Raw genomic sequence first — 12676 nt, 5'->3', positions numbered from 1 at the left:
TCAAACATAATACAGTAAAAAATAAAATGAAAGATATTAAGAAGAAACAATTGTTGTGATATTCAGAGTAGACTATGGTGTCTATGGGCTCGTTTCATGGATAACGAGTTTATACACATTATAAAAAGAAGAGCTCAGAGATCTCATATTAATAGTCACATGATAGTCTTTTTAAATTGTATTTATTAATTAAATTTGACCAGGTCTTGGGAACTTTCTGAAATAACACAGATTTTTATTGAAATTTTCAAGTTACATCTGAAACTGAAAATTAAATGAAAGCACCGTAATTGTAGATTGCCAATAGGAGGCACATAGACAGGGAAATGGTCATGATGAGAACAGTATACGCAGTGAAATTGATTATAGTATGGTTTGTATGACTTATCATTTGGATAGTTTTTCATTTGGATGATTTATTTAGTTACTTTTGGGGATGTATGAATTAGAGTATAGATTTTAAAGCAACCCTCAAACCAGGAACAAAATCATATCACTTTACATGATTCAATGTTACACAGAAATACCCTATACAAAGATGTGTTCATCATTAGTTGCCACTAGACCATAACGTCATAAAATAGGCTGGGTAACAAAGGTAACAGCTATCCAAAAGGTTAAGCGAAGCATGACTTGGAAAGAAGAGGAACTAAAACAAGTGAAGAGGAAGAAGGAAAGAGGAAGCAGCTAGAAGTACACATACAATGATAATACATGGCCTGAGGAGTGTTTTGACAAATTTGCTTTCCAAAGCAATAAGCATCACGTGTTTGAGGTCAAGTTCTTGACCCTATAGTCTGAAAATATTTGTGTACGTGCCTTGTGGTGGAGGCCTGTACCCATAGACTGTATATCGGACATAACTTATGTTGTCTATATTAGATTTATTATATATATTAGCTATATATTACATTAGAAAAAGAGCTGCATCACTTTATATCTCAAAACAGTTGACAGTGCTGCTGAAGGGCCATTACCTTTATTTGAATAATAATTACCACAGACAGTATTTTACAGAATGAATACTAACATTTTGCGCATAATTTATTCTTCTGCAAAAAAATAAGTTTTCTGCCTTTTGTGTAACGTCTGTTCATTCAGTGCAATTGCCCTGATATGAAGAGTTCACTCTTTTATTCTGGAAAGATCAAACCGGAAGTTCTCTACCCGTTCCTTCCTGCCGCGGCCAACATGGCGGCGGACGCAGATGAGGGGGATTATTTTGTGAGAGAAATTGAGAGAAAAAACGGGTGTACCCTGAAGGTGAAGCAGTGCTACTTAGGAGACGTTGGCTGTGTCGTGTGGGATGCGGCCATCGTCCTGGCTAAATATTTAGAGACGAAACACTTTTATGACCCGTCCTCTGGAGTGAACGTCTGGGCGGGCAAGAGAGTAGTGGAGTTAGGAGCTGGGACAGGAGTCGTTGGTCTGATGGCAGCAACACTGGGGTGAGATGACCGCTTAGTTTGTATGTTTACGTGTTACTCTGTCCTTAAAGCATCGATATACATGTAGTTAATACTAGCTTGCTAGCTGAGTGAACGACATCCATGACATCCTTTTAGTTTTACAACCATAGACTGTTATTGAGAATATTAAAACTACCAACGCACAGAAAGCCAAAGGGCAGTTTTCATTGCTTTGTGCCAAATACCATAGAGCTGCAGTTACTGTGACGGACCTGGAGGACTTGCAGACCCTGCTCAGAGTGAACATCCAGGAAAACCAGGCACTCATCAGTAGTGGATCAGTAACTGCCAAGGTACTGAAATGGTTTGTACTTATGTTTTGTATTTTTGGATTACATTTCTATATCCAAGCCAGTGTTTCAACAGATTGCAAACTGTGTGATTTCTTATTATAGGGGTGAAGATGTGTCTGACTTCCGGCCTCCCCCACATTATGTCCTTATGGCAGATTGCATCTATTATGAGCAGGTAACTTACAAGAGTTTTCTACTTTAATCTAAACTTGACCCTTTGCAACTTTGCACTGCATCACCATCATTGTAAATCTGAATAAAACATGCGTGTACACTGCATTTCTCTTTGTAATCCCTTATAATTTATTTCCACACAGTCCATTGTTCCGCTGGTGGAGAGCTTGAAGCTGCTCTCTGGGCCAGAGACCTGCATTATTTGCTGCTATGAACAGCGCACAGAGGGTGTCAACCCAAAAGTGGAAAGGCAGTTTTTTGAGGTGAGAGCCCAACGGTGTGTTCCATTTGTTAATACTAATAAATAAGTAAATGCGTATTAAGAAGCTGAGATATATGGCATCATTCCTCAGTATGTGGTTTTTTTGGTTATCTTTTAGTTGCTGCAACAAAACTTCGACTACGAGGAGATCCCTTCAGACAAGCAAGACCCAGAGTTTAGTAGTCCAGACATCCACATCCTGCTCATCCGGAGAAAAGTCTGATGTGCTCCTAATCGATGTATCTTCATTTGTGCACTCTTGGCTCTTATATATGACTGTGCTGGTACAGTGATTGGAGTAAAACTAAATGGAAAATAAAAATAAAACATTGTAAAATGTATTGTTTTCATACACTACACCAACGTTTAAGCCAGAGCGTGCCCCCAAATGGGGCACTGGTACCGGTTCCGAATGGACTTATCATCAAGAAATATGAAAATTGGTCCATACATGTAAAATATCGAAGAAAAAAAAGAATTGTCCGGGCAAAATCACCATGCAAGTCATTTTACGCAATTATACACACCCTAATTCAATACACTAGAAGATTTATCACAATATCAGGATTTTTTGACCAAAATATCTGCCAGCTATGCACCCGAAATTCATCTTTCATCACAAATCCGGCTTCGTCCAAGGTGTTAGGATATATCATTTCGCATTAGGGCTCGAACCGGCGTCGAACCAGCGTGTCCAAATAGACCTCCGACAAAGCATTTAAAACTTACAGCACAAAGCCCAAGAAACCTCACACTGCTCTGCAGAAATAAAATTGAAAATCTCAGGGAACAGGAGCTGCTTTGCGCATGCGCGATTAATTTGCAGTCTGGACACAGGAGAGTGTGGGTCTCCTCTTTCTGCAGCTGGGACTGCTGCGTGAGGGGCTACTGTGAGACTAACCACCTTTAAGTGCTTTGAGGCGGCGGAGGGGCTCACGGCAGCTCCCGCTTCCCGAACGGTACGCGATTTCACATCAGAGTCAAAACACCAGCAAAGTCTCCAACAGCACCAGAAAAAGTAGCTAGATTTGTCACTAGTAGCTTTTGAAAAAAAAAGTCGCCATGAGGGTTTGGAAAGTCGCCAAGTTGGCAACACTGGTTCCATGTGGAAACGGGGCGGATCTTTCAACTGGACCAACTTATTTCGAGGTCGAGCCCACTTTATAAAGATTTTTACTGACTAATCGCCCTCAACGTTCCAAATAGCACCCCTGACGGCTTTCAATGGACTATTCCGGACCTAACAACATATCATACGACTAAATCCACCAATCACAGGCCTTAAAAATCCCACATAGACACTGAGTCACAGCAGATTTTTTTCAAGGATGAGACATATGACACCTGGAAATAACTGAACATGACTGAAAATTATTGCAAACTGCTTCATTACGATGTATTGAACACTCTTAGTGATGAAGCAAGTGAATATATAGTTAATATGTAGTTATATAGCATATCAAATTTGAATAGAGCAGCGTAAAATCTGGTTCCGAAAATCAGAATTTTGCTTGAAATTCTGTACTCAGACCTCATTTTATGCTGGCCTGCTCAGTAAAATTAGCTTGGACAGACCACAAACCTGTTGTGCTATGACTGTGGAGTGATTGTAGGGTTCATTTGGCATTATTTCAAAAACAAATGTTCAATACAGGTGGTCTTTTTCAGGCGAACCTGAAACTTTTTCAATTTGAGCTGTGCCATAAGTGTATCAGTTATTAACCAGCAACATATACACAATATTTACACAATTTAACACATCTCACAAGTGTTACCTGTATTCTGGCATCAAAATTATTAAAATAGACCTTGTAGTTAGAGCTGGGGACTCTCTTGAGTATGGGTATGCAGTTTTCGAGCAGATGGCAGATGGCTAGGCATAGGGCTTATAAGGTTTTAACTGGCATTCCTGTAGGTTTGTCTGCAGTCCCATGCCATAAGTCCTGCCAACCGTGTGTTTACACCAAGAACCATTCCTACTGAGTAACTCTCTACAGCCAGCCAGGCCTGCAGTGGCGTCACGCAGCTGCTCCAGCCACAGCCGGGTCTGAAACGGTGTTATTGTTACTGGTAGCATTACACAAAGAGGCAGTGGACTGTAATCAAAACAGATTCCACCAAAAGTACTTGAACTTATTCACCGGGGTCAGTTTGGTTGTTTTCAAATCACTGGCCCAGTAATTTGTCTTGAAGGCAAAACAACTCAGGAGTGAGATGTAAAATCGTTCAGACACAAAGCGTGAGCTGAATATTTACAGGGGAAATAAGTTTTCAAAAAAACTGGACCTATAAATCACTGAATGAGGCAGATAGTCGTTCTTCAGTAACAATGACGTTCGAAACTAATTTTCAATTAGCTATGCTCTAAAGCAGGGGTCCCCAACTGGCGGACCGCGGTCCGGGTTCGGACCCAGACGCAATTGCATCCGGACCCAGAACATATATATGTTTTGGAATTATACATATCAGACAGTTAGTTAAACCAAGTTTATATAATATCAGTTTCATTGGTCTGTGCAATTATAGGGCTGTGAAGATAGATGGCAGACATGACAGCAAAGGCTTATCTTCAGTCAAATGTGTTTAAGCGAGAGGGGTTCGCAAATAGACCAGGAAGGGACTGAACCATGTTTTGGTGTTCATTTGTATGTTTGAGGATCAGTCTTGCAAATGTCTGTGATCTTTTTTTAAACATTTTTATTCAAAACAGAGTGAAAGCCCAGAGTTTACAGCTCAGTAAACTGCAGGAAACTACAAACACGAGATTTACTGTGCTTTTGCTCTTGAGCATTTCTGCTGTGCATGACTAAATATACATTGTTGCAGGTCATTACATTAGGATAATACTCACAGTCACATGTAAGATTGAAATTGTTGACCTTCCCCCAGAGATGAGCAGCTACTGATGGCCATCTTGCTGTAAGAGTGGTTTTCACTGTAACTGAAAGGATTTCTTATAATTGTGAAATGAGTATATTTTATTTGGGCAGTTTAGCCAGCTTTTTTAAAAATGAGGCCAACATTGTGTATGCTAGCTCCTATGAGCCCTCAGTGCATGGGGAATTCCACCACAAGCCCCAGATTAGCTGGAAGATTATGGCTCTTTTTCAAACATAAACCATGAAGTACGCCCGTCCTCCCACAGGCATGCAGGAGCCCCTCGCAGCCTTTCATGCTGCTCTCTGTTTACACAGTGGAGCTGTAGCGTAATGAGCGGGGTGGCCTCCAACGCTCAGATCAAATACAAATGTTGATGTTGAAATGGGTCGAGTCAACACTGAACGTCTCATTAAAATCATCAAATCATTTCATAGAACAATTCAGTATGGAGCAAAGTTTGATTATGCATCAGTAAGATGCTCATCCTCATTTTTTCTCGATATGGATCCTGGAGTGCAAAGCTGACCTTGCCTGAAATGTGCTTCTACTGTACGGCAGGAACATCTGTGATGGCGTACTGCGTCTGAAATTAATGATTTGATTTTTAATTTGAACAGAAACAAGCAGCTCTTCAAAATGAATGCCGAATCATCATTTCGACAGCTGTCCTGCAAGATGAACTGTTTGCGTGCTTGAACCAGTAGAACTCTTCCTGTCCAAACTAATAGAGTCATTATTCCAACTGATCGTGGTGAATGTTTAAATGTATGATGGAGAAAGACAGAGGTGTGGTTGAATATCACAATTTAACAATCTGACCCCTGGATCTTGGTTGATGGTATGGCCTATCACAAGAGAAATCGTGACATTCATGTTTTTTCTCTCTTTTGTACAGTTACTAGAACGATTACATCGGATCATTTACAATAATCTCTCCCTGTGGCCCTTCTCTGAACTCTCACTTCTGGCTGGGCCAGCTGGACTGCTACAATCTGAGTCAGCCTACTATTGAGGTCTCCTTTGGCTGTGACCAGGATATGTTCAGCTAATTAAATTGACTCACAGCCGGTATTAAGCCCATGTCCCTCCAGTGTGGCGAGGACGGGACCCAGAGGGGTTATTGGGAGATTAGACGGGTAGAGGCCAGCTCCGCGTGTCAACATTTCATCCTCCTGTCCACCCATAGCTCTGTCAGTCGAATCATTTACAATCTATTTTCCAGTCTCTGTTAACCCAAAATCATTTATATAATGTAGTTATAGTCTTCTTGTGGTTGGCTAATTAGGCTGGCACTACAGGGGAATCGGGGAGGTTCGGAGTAAATGAGGACAGCCCACAGTGAAGCAGAGGTGTCGCTAATCTGTTATCATATATACGCGTATACCAGTAGATTCCAGCGACCGTAAAGATTCATCACTGAACATGTGCCGTACATGCTGCATGCACCAAGACAGAATGTGGGCATTTTCTGCCAACAGATGGTGCTATTAGTAGAAATAACTCTTACCTGTGTGGAAAACCTGCAGGAAGAACAACACAGTTCATGTCCTCATAAATAGGTCACAAAGAGCGCTTTAGGCAAGGCAAGGCAAGGCAAGGCAAGGCAAGGCAAGGCAAGTTTATTTGTATAGCACATTTCAACAACAAGGTAATTCAAAGTGCTTCACATAAAACCTGCAGGAAGAACAACACAGTTCATGTCCTCATAAATAGGTCACAAAGAGCGCTTTAGGCAAGGCAAGGCAAGGCAAGGCAAGTTTATTTGTAAAGCACATTTCAACAACAAGGTAATTCAAAGTGCTTCACATAAAACCATTAAAAGCATCAAAACATAAGGCAAAAGAAAAGGAGATTTAAAAACAATTAAAGAAACAGTGTAAGAAATAAAATTCAGTCGTAAAAAGTAAAGGAGATTTAAAACATACATTGAAACAATAATTGATGTCTCCCTGAGACATTACGCTGCACGCAATCAACCATACACTGCCGCAATTCTGCAATTACTCGCACACAAACCACGTCTGGAAAAGATCTCTGCCGATCTGCGTTTTATAGTGTACGCCTTGCACGAACTCGGTCCCGGAGGAAATGGCGATATATTGTGCAGTCCTTTTAAAACCATTAAAAGCATCAAAACATAAGGCAAAAGAAAAGGAGATTTAACAGCAATTAAGAACAGTGTAAGAAATAAAATGCAGTAGTAAAATGCAGAAATGCAGGAAATTGATTAATATATTAATTGAATGTGGTTCAATTAAAGGCAGCAGCAAACAGAAAAGTCTTCAATCTTGATTTAAATGAGCTGAGGATCTCAGCAGACCTGCAGCTTTCTGGGACTTTGTTCCAGATATGTGGAGCAGAAAAACTGAACGCTGCTTATCCATGTTTAGTTCTGACTCTGGGAATAGAAAGTAGGCCGGTCCCAGACGACCTGAGGGGTCGAGATGGTTCGTAAGGTAGCAGCAGATCAGAGATGTATTTTGGCCCTAAACCATTCAGTGCTTTGTAAACCAACAGTAGGATTTTAAAGTAAATTCTTTGTTGGACAGGAAGCCAGTGCAAAGACATCAGAACTGGGGTGATATGATCCACCCTCCTGGTCTTAGTGAGGACTCAAGCTGCAGCGTTCTGAATCAGCTGCAGCTTTCTGACGGACTTTTTACAGAGACCTGTAAACACACCATTACAGTAGTCCAGTCTGCTGAAGATAAATGCATGGACAAGTTTTTCCAAATCCTGTTGAGACATAAGTCCTCTAATCCTTGATATATTCTTCAGGTGATAGTAGGCTGATTTTGTAATTGTCTTAATATGGCTGTTCAGGTTGAGGTCTGAATCCATAACTACACCTAGATTTCTGGCTTGGTTTGTGGGTTTTAACATCAGTGACTGAAGCTGAGCGGTGATTTTCAATTGTTCATCCTTGGTACCAAAAACAATTACTTCTGTTTTATCTTTGTTTAATTGAAGAACATTCTGGCACATCCAGTTGTTGATTTGTTCAATGCAGTTACCCAGCCCTTGTATGGGATTATAGTCCCCTGGTGACATAGTTATGTAGATTTTTGTGTCGTCTGCATAATTATGATAACACACTTTGTTGCTTTCCATAATCTGAGCTAGTGGAAGCATGTAGATGTTGAACAGAAGAGGCCCCAGTATTGAACCTTGGGGAACACCACATGTCATTTTAGTCAGCTCTGATGTGTAATCAGCCACAGACACAAAGTATTCTCGGTCCTTCAAGTAGGATTCAAACCAGTTAAGTGCTGTGCCAGAGAGTCCCACCCAGATGTTTAGTCTTTCTAGGAGTATGGCATGGTCGACCGTGTCGAATGCAGCACTGAGATCCAGTAACACTAAGACTGAACTTCTGCCATTGTCTATGTTTAAGTGGATGTCGTTGAAAACCTTAACAAGAGCAGTTTCAGTGCTGTGGTGCTGTCGAAAGCCTGACTGGAAAACATCAAAGCAGTTATTTACGGCCAAGAAGTTGGTCAGCTGTTGTAAAACCGCTTTTTCAATTATTTTACTTAAAAATGGGAGGTTTGATATTGGCCTATAATTTTTCATCGGTGCGGAGTCTAAACTAGCCTTCTTTAGGAGCGGTTTAATAACTGCAGTTTTTAGGGCTTGTGGGAAGACACCTGAGAGAAGGGATGTGTTTACAATATGTAAGAGATCAGTGGTCATGCAGTTTGAAATATTTTTGAAAACGTGTGTTGGTAGAATATCCAAGCAGCAGGAGGATGACTTCAGATGTTGTATAATGTCTTCTAGGCTTCTACACATTTATTGATCACGGCATGGTGATGAATAATTTGTCGTGGCTGTTTTGTTTGTCAGTGTGCTATTAGTTCACCTAAGATTCATGTAGAATTCAACACCAGGCTGTATCCCCCCCCCCCTTTTGGTTCTTTTAAAACAAGAAAACATGAGGGAGCAGTGCAGCTCCCCTCCAAACCAGATGGGTGGAGGAGAGTCTGACTCCGTGCAGCCTGTGTGGTGTGCACCACTTTGCTGCATCACAGCCAAGTGACACAGAAGATCCTTTGTGTCACCATCATCACGCTGCCTGGAGCCAAGAGACGCTGTTCCAGAAAGGAAGACTCATTTTCTCGCTAACTATTAGGGAGTGGCTCGAGAATAGACATCAAACTGGGCTGATTAAAAATAGAAGACGGCTGCATAAATGTGTGACTCCTCTGATCATGCAAAGGTGTCTAACCCTCCACCTCCACACACACAGATCATCTTTTTCTCTTAATGCTTCACTTTAGGCTACACAAAGAGACAACAGGCCAGAGCTCCATTCCAAAATAGAGCACGTGATCAGTCCCCCAAGCAGGGGAACAAGAGGAGGGCGGGGGTGCTGTTAAGACAGCTGTGCTGCAGTTGAGAAGGGACACAAATCCAGTACTGTGAGAATATGGTGCATACTTGCCCCCTTCCTCCATTACTGTAAACACACAGGCATATCAGCACTACGGCACACCAGTGATTGTCCATATCAAAATGAAAGGACCTGAACACAAAGCTGTATAACTCCCATTAGTCTTTGTAGGCAGTGTTAGGTCATAATAAACACTGCGTATACTATTAGTGATGGTTCAGTGTGGCTCTAGCGCGGCATCAGTAAAACTGGAATGGTGTATTGATTCCTTGCTTGAACTACCACAGCTTTTGCGGAGACTTGACTGCCTGTGACTGCTGTCCCTACGGCATTCTAGTGCAATGATGTATTTGTCATCATTAGAATATGTGGCAGCCCAGCACCAAGCGAAGAACTGCAGAATGGTGGGTCCAGCATCTCTCTCTGTGTGTGTGTGTAACCTTACCCTAACTCCTTACCCCATTACCTCTCAGTAGTCTGATTCTGCACTGTGTGTGAGTAGTAGCACCTGACTAGCCTTAGAACTGAGATTTCTTCCCAAGCCCAAACTGTTGTCTAATCCAGACGTAGTGTCACTCTAAACACTGTCTCAGTAATTAACAGTGATTGTGTCAGATATACATATGTCAGCCAGTCATGGAGCACGACAGTGTGGTGGCAAGCTGCTGAAGGAGGCCTGACTTTGAGGTTGCTTTGCATGCTGTGCGTGAATACATTGTGGCTGGTGGATGCTGACTCCTCTCTATGTTACTGTATACTTTGGTATTAAAGTGTTTCGGTGCGTGCTGAGGTTGTTGTGCAAATCCAAATTGCAGATGCCACATGGCAAAGGTCAGTTCATGCTCTGCATACTGTGTGAAGAAGAATCTCAAAAAAACATCCAATTTATTTCATTTTGCTTCAGAAACAGATGCACTTAGATTTCCATTCCTCGCAGCACCATCCATAATGCTGACCCCCCCCCCCCTTTTCATATACATAGCACTGCTTTCTGCTTACATCTGAAGGCAAGATGGTTGACCCTCAGCTATGATCCTCTTTACTCTCTGTGTGTTACAGCTGGGAAAACACAGCACATGAGTCCAGAGACACACTGGTTCTCACTCAAACAGCTGTGTCAAACATCCTGGAATTCTCAAGCGGAACCAAGTGGACAACTTTCAGAGTTTTCACAAAATGGAATATAAATAGAAGCCCAGAGGCATAACAAAATGTAATGGAACTTAGATTGGATGTTTTTTTAAGTGGAAAAAACAATATGATTAGAGGCCAGTGAGACTCTACAAACAAACTGTACGGTTAGTGGCTTAAATGATGTAGTTAATGCTTGTTTGAGTACTTCATCTATCCGTTGAAAAAAAAAACAATTGGTTCTGTCGTGTGGACCCCCAGCACATCATAATAATTGTGTGCTTCTCTGAGTTTTTGATTTCACCACAGCAAGAAACCTTCCATTGCAGATACGAATGGAATGTATTTAGGACCAGTGCACCGTGGACTTCACAGCCTCACATTTTCAACCTTATTTAGCTGGCCCACACCACAGCATAGCCCCTATTCAAACCACAACACGTTTCTTTTAGATTGTTTCTGAGTAAAAACCTGCACCGACACACCTGCAATCAAAACCAACTCAAACCACACCTACAGCAGCTAAGAGTGCGTCTGCGTGAGGGGTTTGCATGCAGCGTGGCATTCAAGAGCGCTAACCACAGCAGGAAACCTGAAACACCGTGCAGCCACTTCCGGACTTGTTTTACACTGAGCTCTGCGTGAGCTCATTATTTAACAGCTCACTCAAAGAGGCTACTGAAGGTGCAGAGAACTTAACCAGCAGACGGAGGGAGAGTTTTTTTTTTTTTTTAACTGTCCTTGAGGATAAGCAGCCACTGAACCGAGCTGTGTGAGCTGTGGCTTAGAGTAGGTGTTCCCTCCTACCATTTGGCAGATAAATAAACCGCTTTAGTGACGTTGTCGGCCAATGTGCACAAGAACACCTGTGACTGCAGGCATCTCAAATCCAAGTTATTCATCCAGCTGGGTGTGGCTGTTGAACTGTAGGCCAATGTTAAGCCACGGTGACTTCAGTCATAAAGGAGTATTACATGAGTCCTACCTGCGCAAATGCTACGCTGCAGCTGGTGTTATGAGGAAGTGAAGACAGTGAGGAAGACAAACCACACCCCTGAAACCCACAAGCATAATTCAGGCTGGGTTTGGAGGCATATCAGACGTGCAGCTGTAACACCAGTCACCATAGTTATTCCTGAGCTGTTTTAAATATTTGTCAAGTTGACGCAATGACAGAGGGAGAAGAAGAAAAAAAAGGCGTGTTCCAATATTGCAGAACTCTGCTGACAGAGCGTGGGGTCTCTTTCAATTTCTCCCCACTCTTCCTCTTTCTATGTAGAATAGAGGAACTTACAGGAAACTTGAAGCACAGTCATCCTCGTATGTGATGACACCAAAAGCACCAAGCCACACTGGCAGAGGTCTCATCAGGGCGTTGTCATAGGAACTTCCCTAACAAGCCCGAGACAAATCTGTCATATACCTTCTTGTAGAGGTATTTAAGTCCCTTACCTTTTTACTTTTTTAATTATGCCACCGGTGAGTTAGGATTCTGAAATAATGCGTTTGCATTGGTGAGATGCTAAATGAACACGTTGCTGTGCTGCAGGGAACACAATTATATTCAACACCAGTCTAAGACTTCATTAAGCAAGAGGAATGACGCCTATTATACCAAGCAGCTATGACTGAGCTTTCCTCTGTTTCCTCTCAGAAGGTGTATGGCATTCCAGCCCAGCACAGAGGGAGTTGACATAAGGGCCAGGAGGTCTCATCTTTACAGAGGAGAGGTCATAAAGCATTGCTTACAGTCTCTGCCCTTGCCCCGGGGGCCCCAGTGTTACCAATAAAGCTGTGAGGATCATATGGTTGTAATGAAGTGGTGGGAACCAAAGCGGCCATTACAGCCCAATTAAACTGCCATCAGCATCTAATGGAGGCCCTTGACCAAGACCTTATAGAAGGCTAGTATTTACAAATACCCTTGGAAGCTTGCATACTTCCTGGACTTCCTGGATGATTTCGATTTTTTTCTGATGGGGAGCATTTAAAATCACGGTTGCAAGAGTTGTGTGGGTTGTGCGAAACATCTCAGCATTAAAACTGTCTTTGTCACCTGACCTGTGTGACGGAA

The 12676-nt window shown here is 42.1% G+C and overlaps 1 protein-coding gene across 1 annotated transcript; it reads left to right on the top strand.

Moving 5' to 3' along the window:
• The first annotated feature begins 1182 nt into the window (after positions 1-1182).
• vcpkmt (valosin containing protein lysine (K) methyltransferase) lies at positions 1183-2489 on the top strand. The gene is made up of 5 exons (XM_079286234.1): positions 1183-1448; positions 1660-1773; positions 1865-1937; positions 2080-2199; positions 2317-2489. Exons 1-5 carry the CDS (start codon positions 1192-1194, stop codon positions 2419-2421), a joined length of 669 nt encoding a protein of 222 aa, XP_079142360.1. The 5' UTR covers positions 1183-1191; the 3' UTR covers positions 2422-2489.
• The last annotated feature ends 10187 nt before the right edge of the window (positions 2490-12676 follow it).

This window comes from Melanostigma gelatinosum, assembly GCF_949748355.1.
Source record: "Melanostigma gelatinosum genome assembly, chromosome: 16".
Taxonomy (NCBI): domain Eukaryota; kingdom Metazoa; phylum Chordata; class Actinopteri; order Perciformes; family Zoarcidae; genus Melanostigma; species Melanostigma gelatinosum.
This window is presented reverse-complemented; position numbering and strand designations above follow the sequence as displayed.